The following is an 18459-nucleotide window of genomic DNA, read 5'->3' on the forward strand; positions in this document are numbered from 1 at the left end:
AATGTCAGCCCAATCAGCAGCAACATGTATATAAACCACGCGGTATTAAGGAGACAGCTCACACAATGTAATTAACGTCAAAATAAATTCACAAGAGCAAGTATATTGTTTGCACATGTTTATTTACATTAAAGGCAAAATAACTTAAATAATAAGAGCACAAGTATAGATCTGGAACTTCTTTAAGTCTGTCTAAATATCATTTAGTAATTGCAATGTCTTCTGGTCCATATCCTTTCCTTAGGAAGGTGTGCTAGACACTGATTAATGTAACATAAAAATACTATACATATTTATATATTTTGCTATTGTATTGTGGAGTGACACTTTCATAAACTTTTCTATACTGCTCTGATTATATAATGGTAAATATTACAATATCATAGCACAACAACAGTGATCAGCAATAATGATAAGCCGAATACTCACAATAAAAATAATACGGTCATATAGATCATAACACAGTCTCGGAGGTAAGAAGTGGATTATCCTTCACCTGAAATGTTTGTCTTTTCATCCTGAAATGCGAGGCAAATGTTGGATCACAATAATTAGGAACCACAGTTTCCACAAATCCCTTCATTTGATTGGGATGTTGTCTTTTATTCTGGGAGGCAAGGGCAATGACTGTAACATCGAGCGTATATTGCAGTATTAAACACGTATTTATACCGATTTCATCAGGCTCCGAAAATTCTTCAAAAAGAAAACAAAGAATGGCCTTCTCAGCTGCCATAGTTGCAACTCTTGCGTCATCAGAACGGAGTGTTCAATGCACCACCAAAACGTTTTGTACCGTTTTTGTCGGGACGCAGCCCTGGTCTAAAGTCTGGCATAATATTTTTACTTTATTTAAAGAGCGCGTTAGTAATATGCGCCTATAGGCGGGTGCACAACGCGCGGACACTTAGCTTATTACACACACAGGGATGACCAGCAGCACACAAACATTTTTAAAACATGTTTTACATTCCGCCATGTAAATAGCCATGGCGCAAGCGCAACTGGCTTTTAAAGGGGATGGGAGATGAGACTCTGATTGGTTTGCACGTTATGCTCAAAAAACACCCATTACTCATTAAGAGAATAGGGACAACCCGTTTAGACCATGCGCCCGGGCGCGCCGACCGTTTTCCCGTCGTTAAACTAGCATAAGTGGATTCGGACACGCCCTGAGTGCACCTGCGCTGTGCGCTTTAGACCATGCGCTTAGATCGTTAAAATAGGGCCCAATGGCGCAGTCTATTTCAGTTGCCTCAAAATGGGCGCACAAATGCATTTGCTATTTAAACAACAGTTATTTAAAAAACAGTTGTCATTTTCACGTCCTGCGCTACGCAGGACGTGAAAATGACAACTGCATCGGGCTGAAACTAGCAAAAAACACGTGCGTCCCGCCTGGCGCCGCATTGCGCCGGGTGTATGATAGCGCCCATAGTGTTGTGGGCGTATCTACTGTGTATTGTTCATTGTGGGACGCACTGCCTGCCTGCCTGGCGCCGCATTGCGCCGGGTGTATGATAGCGCCCATAGTGTTGTGGGCGTATCTACTGTGTATTGTTCATTGTGAAGGTCTATTGGGTATTGTATATGGAGGTCAATTTAAAATATATATATATTTTAAATTTAGTGTATAAAACGCGCTCTAGAAACTTACAGAAAGCAAGAAATGTAAGTTTGTATTCAAGCTGATTTCACAAATAAAGATTGCGTAACAATTTATTTTATATATTCTGAAAAGTAATATTTTCTTCACCTTTTAACTTTTGTAAAAGTTCCACAAAAACAGCAACATTAAGTAATAAATAGTTTTTTAATGAATTACTTTGGAATTTTGCATATTTTTGATTAGATCTAGAGAAAAAAAAAACTATTTTTGCGTTATATTGTAGAAGTGTATTTTATAGCTTAGCATACTTGGTCAAATATAACTGCAACAACTCTTCTGTTAATAACTTTAACAGCCTACTTAAATAAAAAAAAAGACGCTTTTTTTAAACAATAAAGATTAAGTGAATTTAACTGAGTCTAATATTTCCAGCGTCGCTTCTGTAGTGTTACATTTTCGCAAACAAGAGTTTAGGCTAACAAATAGCTACGTAATGATATTTTCTACTAGTTGCTCGGACTCTCGTATTTGTCTCAGCATGAAGAGGATGCATGAAGTGGGAGCCAAGCGGAACCACGAACCTGTCATCTCAGTGTGTTTAATGACAACTGAGTAGCAAGAGGGGCGGGGAAGGTTAAAGCCTAAGACACTTAAACTCCAGCGAGATCAGCCCTTCAACTGTCTGTCCGGACATCACATCTCAGCTGTTGGGAAAAGTAGGCTATGGAGATCGAAAACATTAGAAATTTGAGGGAGAGATGCACCGTGAGGCGGGACATCATCAGAGAGTTTCTGGCAGAATTATTGGGGACATTCATATTAATAGTAAGTCTTTTGCCTCTCGGGACTTCAGAACCAAGTAAACTAAGATTAACAATTTTATTATGGTAAATGCATTAGAATTATGATGAATATTGCAAGTTTACTGGACTGTTTTGTGTCAATTTTGTTTTAATAATGAATCGTTCTGTCAGCTTATTTAATTCTTGTCATATGGGTGGGGTGAGGTTGATATTCTTTAAAGTAGCACTTATCATTTTATAAACGCGTGGTAATAATAGCTATATGTGTGACCACATAATGATTTAGCCTAAATGCACTGCATTACATGCAACACCCTCTAGTGATGTATAAGTGTCTCTTATTTATGCTTCTTATTGATCAGTTCTAATGGCTATTTAATTTCATATGACTATGATATGCAGTGGAGGGCTTTATCTCAATAACTACAATGTTTTAGTCCAATTAGGCAAACGCTCAATTTCTCTGGCAGGTTTTTTTTTTTTTAAATGTTAGTTCTAAGTATCTGTTTCAAAACCTTCTAAAATTCAAATGAAAAAAAATTTATATATATATATATAATATTTTTTTTTTTTTGCTAATTATGTCCTCCAAAATACTGTTCCAATAATTATATTTTTTGCTATAGCTCTTATGTAAACAAGCGAACAAAATAAAACCATACTTACATACATTTAGGCTAGGGTTAACTATAAAATAAAGAAAATGTACTGTTCTCAGGAAAAATATATTTTTCATGAACATCAGATGATGTCACGATTGATAAATGTTATACATTACTTTTTTAACTGTCTAATTTGAATGTTTGTATTGTACTTTGTATTGTATGTTTTGCTGTTTAGTGAATTGTTTTGCGTTTCATAATTGCTTTAATGTCAGGTTTGACAACTTATCTCACAGTACATTTTACTACAAAAAAATTAGTACCTGAAGATTTGAGTAATATCGCAAATCTTTGACTTCACTGATTTTATTTAGATATTAAAACATGAAATACACTTAGACTTTTTCTACAGTGTATTCTACTGGTGTCATTGCATGATAAAATTCTGATTCAACATGACAGATTTTGTTGCTTTGGGGTGCCGCCCTGACCATAATGGGCTGAGCTTTTGAACAAACTGTCCTACTAATTAGTTTTGAATAAGTGCTCCGCAACAAGAGTGCTTTTCTTATCTGTATGGCGGTAGCTTTCTACTAATTTCTACTAATTGTCTTCCTAAATCTGCCCATTTCCTGTTTGCAGCTCTTCGGCTGTGGTTCAGTGGCCCAGACCATTCTCAGCAGAGAAAAACAAGGAGAAAATCTCACCATCCATTTTGGCTTTACTTTAGGGGTAATGCTGGCTGTGTACATGGCAGGAGGTGTGTCAGGTAACTGGTCACACTGGCAAATAGAGAAGCCTAGAAAACACTTGTGTATATGTAACATGCACATATGCTACATAAACTTAAAATTTACCTGACTGTCAGTTACCTATAGTCTGCTATAAAAATAAAACACAAATTTGAAGTGAACTTTTAAATGATTCCAAAATGCATGAAAATGCATTTAATAAAGAAAAGGCATTAGTCTGGGACAGCTGAGTTCAAAGCATCTTTTCATTTCAAAGGTCATATTTAGCTATCCATCAGGGCTGTTTTCACAGTTGTTTGTGATCTTTGATCATGCTCAACAAAACATGCGATGTTCAGTCTACACACAAACCACCTACTCACCATATGCAACATTACAATATCCATGATCTAATCAAAACTACATAAACAGCCCAGTTTATTCCTCTATTGCGGTTTATGTGCATTTATTCTCTTAAGAACTAAATTTGGTCACAGGAGTAAAATGGCTAGTGAGGTAGAAAAAGCCTTTCATGCAGTAATAAGCCTTAGACAGCTGGATCAAATATACCCCATACAGAGTATTCCATGATCTTGACCTTTGACCATAAAGAGAGAGAGTGAAGGGTGGATTTGCTTCAGTGCTTAACAGACTTATGCTTCCTTACAAATGTTAAGATTAATGAATGACATAATAGAGGGGGAAGCCTTGTGCTTATTGTATTTGATGCGCTCTGTTTCTCTGACATTCAAAAATATTCTATAGTGATGGACAGGGTGAGGAAGAAATGATAGGTCAATTACATGCTCTTAAATCTTGAATAAGGCTTGGTGTCAAGTGGAGGCATGTGTTGGGTTTGATATACCAGATTGGACATGTATGTCTGGCCTTCATTAAGACAATTCCTCAATGATTATGGTGAGGTGAAACTTTTATTATAATGTGTTATAATAATGCAGATGATTCCTGGAATTTCTTTAAAAGCTTACCATTGAATTTCGCCTGCAATAACACAGTGGACACAAGACATATAAAACAGATATAGTATGGAGAATCCTAATGGTTGTACAAATTAACACATATTAGCCTAAGTTTAAAAAGCAACATACTATGAATTAAACGTTGTTCTGCAGTTAGGTGCGTATGTCACCATCTACATTATGCTCCAACAGACAGCAGCATGTGCCAGTCACTACCGGTCGGAGGAGTCACAACATAACGTTACACAATCCACTGGCACATGCCACTGATAACTGGATGTACCACCGGACGTGCTGCTAAACGTAGCGGCATGTGCCAGTGGCTTCTGTGCAAAAGATGTAATGCCACTTAATGTTAATACCACCTCTCTATATCTCCTGAATCTGATGGGCTGTTTACAAACTGTTTTCAACTAAAAACAGAACTTTTTATGCATTTTGGCCATTCATTTACACAAAAACAGCATTTTGTGAGCCTGAAAATGCAAGTTTTTGAAGATGATACCGTTATCGTCTTTATGCAAACTACAAAAATGCAAATTTGCAAAAAAGGTGATGTCATGCACATACATATTACGTGTCAGTCTATAGGTATGCGTATGTGTGCAGGCAAATAGTGTTTCTTTACAATGTGACATCACCAGCTGGCCTGGCATGCATAATTCAGTGTTTTTAGTCATTTTTGCAGATCAGTGTGAATGGGGATCATTTTGACATCGTGGTCATCTGTATGTGAAACTTTTCAAAAAACCTCTAATGCCGAGTTCACACTGCACGATTTTAGCCCGATTTTTCACTCGCCGACAGGTTTTCCGAAATCGCCAACAAATGCCCGAAATCGGAGGCAAATCGGTGCTCGTTCACGCGAGTGACGATCACGCAGTGTGAATTATCAAAGACGCGATCTGAGGGAATCGCCGACACGTCGCCGACGCCCGTGAAATATTTGGCATGCTAAATATCTGGAGCTGGCGGCGATTCACAATCACGCTGTGTGCAATGAGTTCTGACTGAAAACTACATCGGCGATGACCTACAGCCAATGAGAGACCAAGATACAAGGCAGAGGGAAGTTCGGGGATGAGTTATAGACCAGAATATCAGTATTTTAATAGATACATAAACAATTATATCATACAGAAACAAGCACACACATTTGCTTGACCAGCCACAACAGCATTACAGTTACTGCAAAATTATTTACCTCCAACTCTCTTTGCAGAACACCCAATCCCTGTTCCCTGCATCTCCCTCCTGCATAATCTGTTTTTCTTTTTCTCCTTGTAGCTGGAAATCAGCTCACAGACAGTTTGTGGGCTATATATATATTTTATAATTCCAGTCTTGCTGGAGAACTCCGGTCTGACGCACGCAGGTTCTCGCATTATTTCCTTATCACTTCTCGCGTGTGTTTTGTTGTGAAACGTAGTTTGCGGACCAGAGTTGTCGGCGATTCTTCCTATTGTAAAGTCAAGCAGTGTGTAACCTCCTGTCGCCGATCCATCGTGCAATGTGAACACAGCAGCAACTGAATGCTACCCCAGATAGTTGTGCAGTGTGGAAACCACGGTGACCCGACGACTTTGAAAATCGTGCTGTGTGAACTCGGCATAAAGGAAAACTTTTCTGTTTTCAGTACACTTATTGTTGTGCAAACTTACCCTGAGTGCCTACAGAGAGAACCTCTAAAATATCTACAGGATGCCTTCCCCTGGCCCAGCCAACTTAAGTTCTCATGAGGGTCACAGTAGTCAGCATCGTAGTTGTGAGGACACACTTCAGTTCACACTGTGCTGTCACAAATCAGCAGAGGGTGAAGCCGTCAGTGCATAATTTACCAGCACTGGGGTAGTGTGTGGTCTTCCTACAAAAAAAAAAAAACAGTAATTACATAAAATAATAAATAAATATTGAATAATGATAATAATAATAAAAATAAATTGCGCTTTTATTTGTATTAGCATTTTAATATCCTATTTAATATTTTATTTAATAATAATAATTATTCATTGCACTTTTACTCATGTTTGCATTTTTTTTAATGATAATGATTGTTTTTATTAAAATTGCACATAAAAAAGATGACATCAAGAAGTTGTTAAACAGAAGAAATAATGATTTTTAAATAAAAATTCAAATATGAATAAAAGGACAATGATTGTGGTGGTGCAGTTCGGGTTGTTCAGGGGAAATGTGTCGAGGGGCATGAGGTTCTGTGGTTTATCATTCAGTGCACTGGGGTAGTGTGTGGTCTTCCTACAAAAAAAAAAAAAACAGTAATTACATAAAATAATAAATAAATATTGAATAATGATAATAATAATAAAAATAAATTGCGCTTTTATTTGTATTAGCATTTTAATATCCTATTTAATATTTTATTTAATAATAATAATTATTCATTGCACTTTTACTCATGTTTGCATTTTTTTTAATGATAATGATTGTTTTTATTAAAATTGCACATAAAAAAGATGACATCAAGAAGTTGTTAAACAGAAGAAATAATGATTTTTAAATAAAAATTCAAATATGAATAAAAGGACAATGATTGTGGTGGTGCAGTTCGGGTTGTTCAGGGGAAATGTGTCGAGGGGCATGAGGTTCTGTGGTTTATCATTCAGTAGTGGTGTCTAGACCTCAAGTACACAATTGTGCATGTGTTGTTCTGGTGATGCATGCAACTGAACTATCAGAGGTGATGAGTCTTGAGTCAGATCTGTTCCTCATCCTTCCTCTCAGTGCGTCACAAGGGGAGACAGAGCCATATATAAATATATGTATGTGACATTAAATATAGCCTGAGTTCTGCAGTAAAAGTCGTCAAAAGTGTGCATTTGTGCATGAATAAGTTGGTTAGCCCAGCAGCCCACATGACTGTGATAATCTTACATGCTGTGATGATGACTACAGTATTGAACTAATGAGCTTTTCTAGAGCATATGTCCCAGGTGGAAGTCAGGTGTAGGCACTGGCCTGTCATTATTAAAGGGCTAGTTTACCCAAAATTAAAATTCTTTCTTCATTTACTTACCCTCATGTTGTTCCAAACTTGTATAAGTTTCTTTATTCTGCTGAACACAAAAGAAGATATTTTGAATAATGTTGGTAACCAAACAGTTGACGGTAGCCATTTATTTTTTTCCATACTATTAATGTCAAAGGCTACTGTATAATAATAATATCTTGTGAATAAACAAGATTCATTCTGGTTTTTAACAAAATTGGCAAAAAATATTTGACCTTAACCAATGAGTTGCGTTTTAATATGCATTATTGTTATGACGCTTTTTAGAGACCCAAACAACAAGACTGGCTTCCTGCTTAATGACTATCATGGGTCAAAACTGAAATCAAGAAAAATGAGCACATTTTTTATTTGATCAACATTTAACCAGCTACCAAATGTTTGAGAAAACAGTTATGTGGGTCAGGAAAGGCCCGTTTTTTTTTCCATTCTGAAGCGGCCTGCACAGTGGGGTCAGAGACAATTCTGCAGGCCCGATTGCTCTTATGTCAAAGCTGAGGTACTCCTTAGCCATTTGTGTCTGAGGACTTGGCCAGATTATGTCAGACCCAATTCCCATTGACTACCTCAACTAGTTTTTGTAGCAAGTGTTTATGAAGAACACTGGATTAAGAGAGGGAAAGAGAGAGTATACATATATAACAATTAGAGAAAGCACATAAAAACTTGTGAGTGTGAGATGAATGACGCAGTGTGCTCTTTTGATTCCAAATTCCTGTACTACAAAAAAAAACCTCAGCATGCTTATATGCAAACCTCAATCAATACAAAATCATCGTTCAAAAATGGACCACTAAAACCAATACAGATTTTGATGACTTTGCTGTCATCAAAAGTTTGCAGTCTCTCAACTGTTGCATCTCATTGCAGGCGGACATGTGAACCCAGCTGTTTCTCTGGCTATGGTTGTCTTGGGGAAACTCCCATTAAAGAAATTTCCTGTCTATGTGGTAGCCCAGTTTCTAGGTGCCTTTGCGGGGTCTTGTGCTGTCTTCTGTCTGTACTATGGTAAGTTTTCACTGCATATCTATTTTTTGGCTTCCTGTTATTGGCTCCTTTTACACCTAAGACAGACATAAAAGTTTTTTTTTTTTATTAAAAAACTAAACATTTTTTGTCTGGTTTGTTTTGATCTTTGTTAGATTAAGATAGATATTAGATATAACATTAGATTGATTAAGTTACTCCAAAAAAGTAATGTTACAGAGTAGCCTAGTTTTTCTAGATTGCAATAGGATTTTATTTTATTATTATTTTTTATTTTATAATTATATTTTAAATTATTTTGCAATTACACTGTACAGTCATTAAATTTCTACCTAATTACTATGAATTCTTATTCTAAAATCTTTCTCTAGTTGAAAAGCTGTTGGATGTTGAAGTATAACTAATAATCTGTCCTTTGCAGCAACTCATTTCAATGTTTTCTGCATAAAACACCTAAAACAAATCCATAGGTGCCTTCGCAAATTTTGCTGGTGGAAAACGGATTGTAATTGGTGAAAATGCCACAGCAGGTATCTTTGCCTCATATCCACACGAAGATCTTTCATTGTTAAATGGATTAATTGATCAGGTGAGTGAAACACAGTAATTTGTTATTTTAAATATCACATAATCTCACTAGTGATTATACAATGAAATTAAACAGCACTCCAATGTTAAAGTGGATATCGGATGCCAATTTTCCACAAGTTGGTATGATTCTTTGGGGTCTTCATGAAATGTCTGCAACATACTTTGGTTAAAATTCGAGAGGCAGTATTAAAGGTTACCTATTATGCCCCTTTCTACAATATGTAATACATGTCCCCAGAATGTGTCTGAGAAGTTTCACAGATCATTTTTTATATCATTTTGAAAGTGCTTATTTTTAGAGGAAGCAGAAACACACTGTTTTCATGCATGTATCTTTAAATGCAAATAAGCTGCTGCTCCCCGCCCCCTTTTCCAGAATAGGGCTGTGCCTTTACAGCTCGTACATCAAATACTTTGCTAAAAAAACATCTGTTTGGTTTTGATTATTGTGTCTATCGCGCTGTAATCATGCGTTTTAAAGCCATATCAGTTTAAACTTCTGATATAGAGCGCACACATCCGAAGCACGCACACAGAACGTGGCTGTCACACGGCATGTGAGTACTAAACTAAGTTCTCTTTCATGTCTTATTGTGCTTAACCCTCTGGTATTGTTCATTTGGGAGTCACACTGGTGTTGTTCACGGTCAAAAGTAACCGGGCACCTGAAATGTAACTTTTTTTCATTTTTTTATTTTCAGTTAAATCAATGTAATGTATTTTTGTTCAATAATATTTTTTATTTTTTATTTTGTATTTTGAAAGAAATTCATGGTACTATTTAATATTTATGCAATAATTATGATCAAATTTTCCCATTGAAAATAATACAAAAATTTATTTTCTAATATTTTTCTATTACTTTTCAATTATGACAGTATGTCATGTTAAAATAGAAACAATGCCTTTAAAACCTAATTTAAGGCAGATTAGTTCCATGTGGTGGGTGCGAGTGTGTCTGTTTTGCACTCTTAATATTTTAGAGTGTCACCCCTTCATTGCTGTGCACTTTTTTTCTGCATCGTGAATGATTTGTGGATTGTACACACAAGAAATTCTCTGTATTTTCATATTTTTGCATATTTCCCATTCATTTCCAATGGCATTTGGAATCAAGTCCACAATTTTTTTTTGTGGTCACATAGTGACTGCCATTAAAGTCAGCGAGTTTCGTACCATTCCGATGAAGTAGCGATTTTTAACATTTCAAAACATTTTTTTTTCTGGTCTAAAATGACCGAACAATAGAGGGTTAAGCACACAGGATTTTTTATAATCCTTATGTACCTCATTAATTAAAACTCTGAAAGTAGCGATTTTTAAAATTAAAAAAAATAAATAAATTCTGGTCTAAAAAGACTGAACAATACCCGAGGGTTAAACTGTCAAATACATAAGGTTATGTTAAAAACACGCTACAAAAACAGTCAGTTATGTCTGTGAAGGTAAACAGCTGGGAAAGAAATCGCATGTTTATATTAGATCTGTGTATGAAGTTACAGCAGCGTAATGTGCAGTACCTACTGCTGTCTATGCAGTTATATGACACAAACAATAAAATAAAAACAGAAAATCACTCACTGCTCTTGACCGAATAACTTCTATGGCTTTAATAAGAAGACATTTCTAACTTGAATGCTGCTTTTAAATGCTCTAGAGTGAAAATAAACATCGCAGGTTTGGGTGCGGCTCACTCAGGGAGGAGTCTTTGCTAATACGGCAGTGTCGGTCAGCAGCCGTGGGCAGTAATATTATAATAAGAACCCCTTCCTACGTCAAAAGGGGAGAGAAATCTGATCGGCTCATTTTTTCACATGCTTGCAGAGAAAGGCTTACAAAACCAAACTTACTAGGTTCTTCTTTTTCACATTTTCTGAGTTGGTAGATGCACCGGACACTCAATTTATAGCACTTAAACATGGAAAAAGTCAGATTTTCATCTGATGAGCCCTTTAACCCTTAAATGCATGAATGTTTCACCAATCATTATTACATATTCGGGTCTTTAGCGACCCGGACCTTTATATCCAGCACGGATGGATCTCTAACTGCTGCAATAGCAAAAAAACTCTTGATATTTTAAGAACAATTACAGAAGAATAAAATAAAGCTTATTTCGTTACCTTTTGAAATTTAAAAGGGTTCAATTTGAGCAGATGATTTTACCATCGCTGTCATCGTCAGAGCGCACTTCCACAGTACATTCAGCATCTGCCTCATATTCACGATCTCAGCACAAATTCAAGTACCAAAAACAGCCCACACTCTCTAAGTAAAAAAAAAAGAAGCATTTTCATTCATTCATAGGCTGTATGGTTACAGACACTATTAAATGATTGTTGCTGATCTTGAGTGTATTATATTTTATATAGTTTTATGGTTATGTGGCAAGCCTGAGTATAGTTTTACACATCAGCCCAGTCTATTCTGTAACGTTAGTGATACGCAGAGTTGTTGTTTTTTTTTTGCACATTAATCTGTCAATAAATGTGGCACACCCAGTTTTTCAACTGCAGTTTGCCGAACCTTTGAGCAATGTCAATGACATCAAATCCTTTCTGGCAAGACTCCAGAGCAACTACGTTGCAAATTTCACCAACTTTCACTTTGACATCTTCGTTTGGTTGTTCAGAGAGGCCATAGAGACGTAGGCACCAGCGTCTTTTGTAACGTTCAGCATCAGCGATTCGTTCTACCAGATTGACAAGAGATTTTTGCGGCTACTCAAATTTCTCAGCAAGCTTGGTTTTATCATTTTTAAGATCCTGAATCTCAACGTACAGGTGATTTAAGGATGTTTTGAGATCCTCAATTGTGTTGATTATCATTTGCTCGAATGAATCTGCCCTTTGATTAATTTTCAAGGTGAGGGCAGTGATAATATTTTCCTGTATCACAGACAGGGAAGGCTCACCTTTGTTTTTCTTTGGCAAGGGGCTGCTCAGTGGAGTGTCAGGAGCGGGAGGGAGAATTATTGGTAGGTCTCCTGAAGACGAATCAGTTGTAGGTGAGTCTGTGGCAGCAGATGAGTAGACGTTGTCTAATATTGCTTTCTTTCGTTTGTCTTTGGCGCTCATCATTAGTTGGCTTGTTGAGCCAGGCGGTTACGGCTATCTAAATCACCAGCTTAGCTTTAGTGCTTCTTAAAGAATGAGATGAAAAGTTCTTTGACGGTATTACAAAATTGTTTCAAGATTGCTTTCTTAAAAGATTTAACTGATGTTTCAAAGAGGATAGAAGCAAAAACCCTACAGAGCGTTTCAACACACTGCTTTGGTCGCCATATTGTTTCAACCCCCGAGATTGTCTTATTATTGGGAGATGAGAGGGTTTGTATTACTTACCATTGGAGAAAGCGTAATGGTCAACTTGGATCACGTGTGCCTTGATAACCAATCACATTACAGCCTTGACATCATTGAATTTCAGTCAGAGTTGTGCGACACTCAGTCGCCATTTACGGATACTATAGAAATTAATGAGAAGTGCCGTAAGATGAATCCCACCTGTCGCAAAAAGTCAGTGACTTTTCTTAAAAAATTGCATTTTTTTTCCGGTTTAAACTCTAAAAATAGTTTAATCCAAAACTATTTTGTTTAATGGCAAACAAGTTGAAGATTAGCCGATAGGCCAGGGTTCCTCAAATCTTGCCCTGGAGGGCCAATGCGCTGCAGAGTTTAGGTCCAACCCTGATCAAACTCACCTACCTGTGATTTTCTTATGATCCTGGAGACACTGATTAGCATGCTCAGGTGTGTTTGATTAGGGTTAGAGCTAAACTCTGCAGGAAAGTGGATCTCGTGGGCCAGATTTGAGGATCCCTGCGATAGGCTGTTGATTCATTGAATGATAAGCCGTTTCCTCACAAAAGCTGTTTATTCAGCGTAATGAAGCCTTTCCTTCATGGGTGCAGCCTGAGCAATATGACGTCGTATTGCTCAGAAAATCAAAACGCTTGATAATTGAGACTGTTTAGGTTTTTTGGGGATTAAAAAAAAAGAAGCGAATGGATTATCATCATTGTAGGGTGGTTGTGTCCAAACATTGCTAAGACACATTTATATGAAAACATTGACGATTCACAAAAGTGAATTTTTTCATCCGATGTCCCCTTTAAAGCCTGTGCTTTGGCTTATAGACTGTTGTGTTTTAAGAGGGGAATTAAAAGGAGGAAACAGTAAATATAAATCATTAGCATATAAATCTCTGGTGGAGAACTTTGAAAGCCCATTTCCATCTCAAGAATAAAAATAACTAGCTAGTTAGAATTATAACTAAAAAATATCTTAAAATTTCTCAATCTGACTTTATTATTTTTACATTTCTCTCACAATTTGATTTCTTACTCTGAGGTAAAACAACCTTCCATAGAAGAATATTTTGCTGATCATTAGTCTCTATTTACAGGTGATTGGCACAGGTGCCCTGGTCCTCTGTATTTTAGCCATCGTAGATAAGAAGAATATTGGGGCCCCTAAAGGAATGGAGCCACTGGTTATTGGTCTGAGCATCCTGGCTATCGGAGTGTCCATGGCGCTGAACTGCGGCTATCCCATCAACCCTGCCAGAGACTTGGGACCTCGGCTCTTCACTGCTATGGCAGGATGGGGACTAGATGTGTTCAGGTACAGAAAACCCCCTCTGCATTGACATTCTTTTTCTTATTTTTTGTTCAGATTTTCTGCTTCTTCCCTTATCTGTATTATTGCTTATGCTGTAACAGGAAGGTTTTTTCAGAGGGTGTGTATAATAACACAATGCAGTTAGAACTGTTACCCTGTATCTAAGTGGCAAAAGTGTCAACCAGCATGTGAGAAACCGAGGCGCACCACCAACTAACATACCGTTTGAAACTCTTAAGTGCAAAGGCCTATCACCATTCTTCTGACAGTGCAAATACATTTTTAAATGCATTTGTGTGTCGCCTGCATATTGGACTAATTTTAAAAATTTACGTGAGGCAGCCTGAATTCTCCTTGCATGAATATTCAGAGTGGCACAACCAAAGACAGGATGTGTTTTATTCTTATTAAAGGAAAAAAAAAAGTTATCTTTTACTAAACTGTTTCTAGCTCTCACAATTATCTAGGTCATTTTTAAAGAGTTTTTGTTGCTGCTCTTCAACAGCAAAACGAGTCCGAGTTTGTGCACAGTTCTACACCAAAAGTATTGAATAAAGACTTAAGTGATTGAGTGTTGAATAAAAATAACTGCCTAACATATACAATACAGTACTGCTGTTTACAATCACACGTCAGCAGTAAAAACCCTCCAAAACACTGTAGCCTTTGACTTATTGATGCATATCTGGCATATTCCAGTTTTGCATTACTGTGATATATTACATGGCTCTATAAGTTACTTAATTCTGATTAATTCTAGTTGGTCATTCAGCTGTCAAATATTTTTTGTATATTTTGTTGTTCAGCCCTTTACTTTTTTTTTTCTCACTTTACAGCTACAGACACAGGATGATGTCCAGGAAGAGCTAATCACATATCAGTAGCCTACATGAGGAAATGCTTGATCTGTCTGCTTAATTTGTCTTCCAACTTGAAAATAGATTAGGGGTCACCTGAGGGCAAATGCTCTGGTGTTATAATTGCAACAAACAAGCATGTACATTATAAACAGTGTACATGAAGATTACTTAAGTTCAGTTCAGCAAAGTGTCTGCATGCAGTGGCAATGCATTTGTTTACAGTTACCTTTGCCAACCTGTTTGTAGAGAAGGTTCAAGGACAGAGAGCAGCTGTATTCTCAGTAGCCTATAAAAGGATCAAGGGATTGAGGGAGGGAAAGTGTGCTACAGACGGGGAGCACTAGAGTGACACACTAAGCACAGATTACAATAAATGCATTAGTGTCTATACAGCTAGACACCAACACTGTTGACATCGTCCACCAGTCTGACAGCTAAACAACACTTCAACTCAGGATATACCTGTGATGTACAGGCACATTCCTAACCACTAATTTTTGTAACAATCACGGTTGTCCTGTCTACTTTAACCTGTGTGTCCTGAATTAGATTGAGAATACTTTTTAAATTCTAATTCAGTTCCAAATTTGAATTGAGGTTGTAAAAATTCAGTTGTAATGGACAATTGATGTAGATATAAAATTAAACAAAATTAAAAGAAATGCATTCTACACATTAATATTTTGTCCCATTAATAAACATTAGATACAAATTCTCAATATGCAAAATTCTACCTATATAAATTTGCATTTATTTAGAAGTATTTGGACAATTCGTGCAATATTTGTTCGCTTAAAACACCTAAACATGACTGAATGTCATTGCATGAAATGGGAAATATTAAAAAGAGTGCATCTGCATCTTTGTAATGAAATTAATACTTTTATTGAGCTATAATGCATTCAGTTGATCAAAAGGGACAATAAACACATTTATAATGTTACAAAACATTTCTATTTCCAATCAGTTCTGTTCTTTTGAACTTCTATTCATCAAAGAATCCTAAAAAATGTATCACATTTGCACAAAAATATTGAGCAGCACAACTGTCTCCAGCATTTGATAATGAGAAGAAATGTGTCTTGAGCACCAAATCAGCATCAGTAGAATGATCTCTGAAGGATCATGCGACATAAATTGCCTAGAAAATTGCTTTATTAACCAATGTCTTATTGCCTTATTATTGCCTTAAGATATTTTTAAATGGCAATAATATTTCACAATATTACTCATTTATAATCAAATAAATGCAGCCTTGGTGAGGATAAGAGAAAAAAATGGACCCAAACTTTTAAACGGTAGCGTGTATGTATGTATATATGAATATGTAAAGCAACAAACAAACAAAAACAACTTCAAAGTGATCTGTTCTTGCCCATTTGGTTGTTGTGATCGACTAATGAAAGTTTTACAAAACTTGTGTGACCGTGTTGAATTTCTTTGAATTTCAGTAAATTCCTCTTCCTGTCATTCCAGTTCGAACTCTGTGTGTGGCCAATTCAATTCTAACTGAAAATTTTCTTTAGAATACTTACATTCAGAATTTTTGCCCAGTCCTGACTTTATTCTCATCTTCAGGGCTGGAAATGGCTGGTGGTGGGTTCCAGTGGTCGGGCCGATGGTGGGTGCTGTGGCTGGGGCAGTGATCTACTTCCTGATGATTGAGCTGCATCACCCCCAGCCTGAGAAGAACCTTGAAGACGACAACAGCATCAAAGATAAATATGAATTGAACTCCGTAAACTAGAAGGAGAGGGAAAGTATACTATCTTTTCCTTCACCATAGACCTCAAACAAAAAGCACTGCTATTTCTACGTACTCTCTCCTTCTCTGTCTTTCTTCTAGATGTCTTTTCTGAGTCTTTTGCCAAGTAATTTCATGAAACCAAGCAGCTATGAAAGACAGCATAATTCTAGCTTTTTTCATGTTCTAAAGTTTAACTATAGAAAATTTCCAAAGATCACCATTCATTTTATCAACATATAGCGACAACAGAAATAATCAGGTATTTAATGTAAAGCATCCACAGTTTATGGGTATTTACCATCAGTAAGTGTCACACCACTGCCAGTAACAGATTACAGGTGCTAACTGATCCTCCATATTAACAACTCTGGAATGCATATCGAGATAATCAGAATTTTCGACTGGTTTCTCAGGTTTCCTTTCCCTTAAGATACAGCCAATGCAGGTTGTCCAGCCTCAGCCAGAGTTGAACCACTCCAGGATAGTACCTATAATTTTTCCTTCCTTCCTTTTTCTAATCCTCCTACTATTTGTCTTAACTTTCACAGACATCTGAGAACCCTATGTCTTGCCATAAGCAGAAAGATGTTTTTCTCTCACTGAAATGAAAGAAGAGGGTACTTTACTTTCCACTCTATTTACTCAAAGACGAACAGGCCTCCTTGTCTGTAAACGATTAAGTCAGTATGAATCAAATCATGTATTGATTCAGACATGAATCAATACAATACATGAATAGATGAGCAACCAACTGCATGCATAACTGCTGATAAGGTAACATGCATGAGGTAACAAAATGAACATTGCAATGCATGCTAAAATACATTTGCAATTAACTATTATATATATGCTTAAGAAGAAATAAATGTGTATTATGCAACAATGTGTCGTTGAAGAAAATAATTGCATCAGAACTTATAGGAGCAGTATTGTGTATATCACATAACGTGATCGTTTCAATGCATCAGTCACCGCTTCAGTAGGTATTTTGTAGCTATTGTTTGCGAAAAAAACAATTATTATGTTTCATATGTGGTTTTTTCCCTCTTTTTAAAAACGTTATAGTAATTTATTTATCGGCACTTAAATTAATTAATAGCATTTGTCTGTACAATAAATTCAAAGAGATCCTATTATATATTTAAATATTTTTGTCTTTTTAATCCTGTTCAGGTTCAGATTTATTTACTTGCTCTCTCATAAATGAAATATTTATTAATTACTCCATTCAAAATGTTGAAGATAGTATTGTCATTCTGCTAATGTAGACATAATTAAATAAACATACTGTTATACATATTTCATGTCTTTTTTTTTTCGTGTGAATGAGGATTAGAATACGGGAGTCACTATTTCCTATATGTCTGTATTCTACAGTACTGCATCACAGTCAGTTTAGTCCTGCCCTGAGATACACTACACATCTAATGCACCTTCTTAGGTAATGGCAACCATGTTTGCAAACCGATACACATATTACATTTGTGAATTCATTTACTTAGAGGAACATTAATTCACCTCAACATATTCAGTCTAAACAGAAGACCTGTGGATAACCCACATCAAATGTACAAAATCACCCTCCACTTGTTCCAAACCTGTATGAGTTTCTTTCTTCTGTTGAGCACAAAAGGAGATATCTTGAAGAATGTTGGTAACCAAAAAGTTGACGGTAGCCATTGACTTCCATAGCATTTTGACTGTTTGGTCACCAGCATTCTTCAAAAATATCTTCTTTTGTGTTTAACAGAAGAAAGAAACTTGAGGGGGAGTAAATGATGACAGAATTTTCATTTTTGGGTGAACTATCCCTTAAATAGCATTAAAAATGAGGAGGAAGAGATCAAACAATAAAACAAACAGTTCTGACTGCACTTATCTGCATATTTGACCTGATTT

At 36.3% G+C, this 18459-nt stretch overlaps 1 protein-coding gene across 2 annotated transcripts; it reads left to right on the forward strand.

Moving 5' to 3' along the window:
• Positions 1 to 2132: 2132 nt before the first annotated feature.
• LOC107700429 (aquaporin-9-like) lies at positions 2133 to 17700 on the forward strand. 2 transcript variants are annotated; one of them, XM_016502065.1, is made up of 6 exons: positions 2133 to 2434; positions 3657 to 3783; positions 8624 to 8761; positions 9211 to 9329; positions 13739 to 13956; positions 16392 to 17700. In XM_016502065.1, the coding sequence occupies exons 1-6, from the start codon at positions 2333 to 2335 to the stop codon at positions 16558 to 16560; spliced, it is 873 nt and encodes a 290-aa protein (XP_016357551.1). In that variant the 5' UTR covers positions 2133 to 2332; the 3' UTR covers positions 16561 to 17700. The 2 variants fall into 2 exon arrangements, with proteins under 2 accessions (XP_016357551.1, XP_016357552.1); XM_016502066.1 differs by lacking the exon at positions 3657 to 3783.
• Positions 17701 to 18459: the final 759 nt, after the last annotated feature.

Source organism: Sinocyclocheilus anshuiensis, unplaced genomic scaffold (genome assembly GCF_001515605.1).
Source record: "Sinocyclocheilus anshuiensis isolate Anshui unplaced genomic scaffold, SAMN03320099.WGS_v1.1 scaffold154, whole genome shotgun sequence".
Classification (NCBI taxonomy): Eukaryota; Metazoa; Chordata; class Actinopteri; order Cypriniformes; family Cyprinidae; genus Sinocyclocheilus; species Sinocyclocheilus anshuiensis.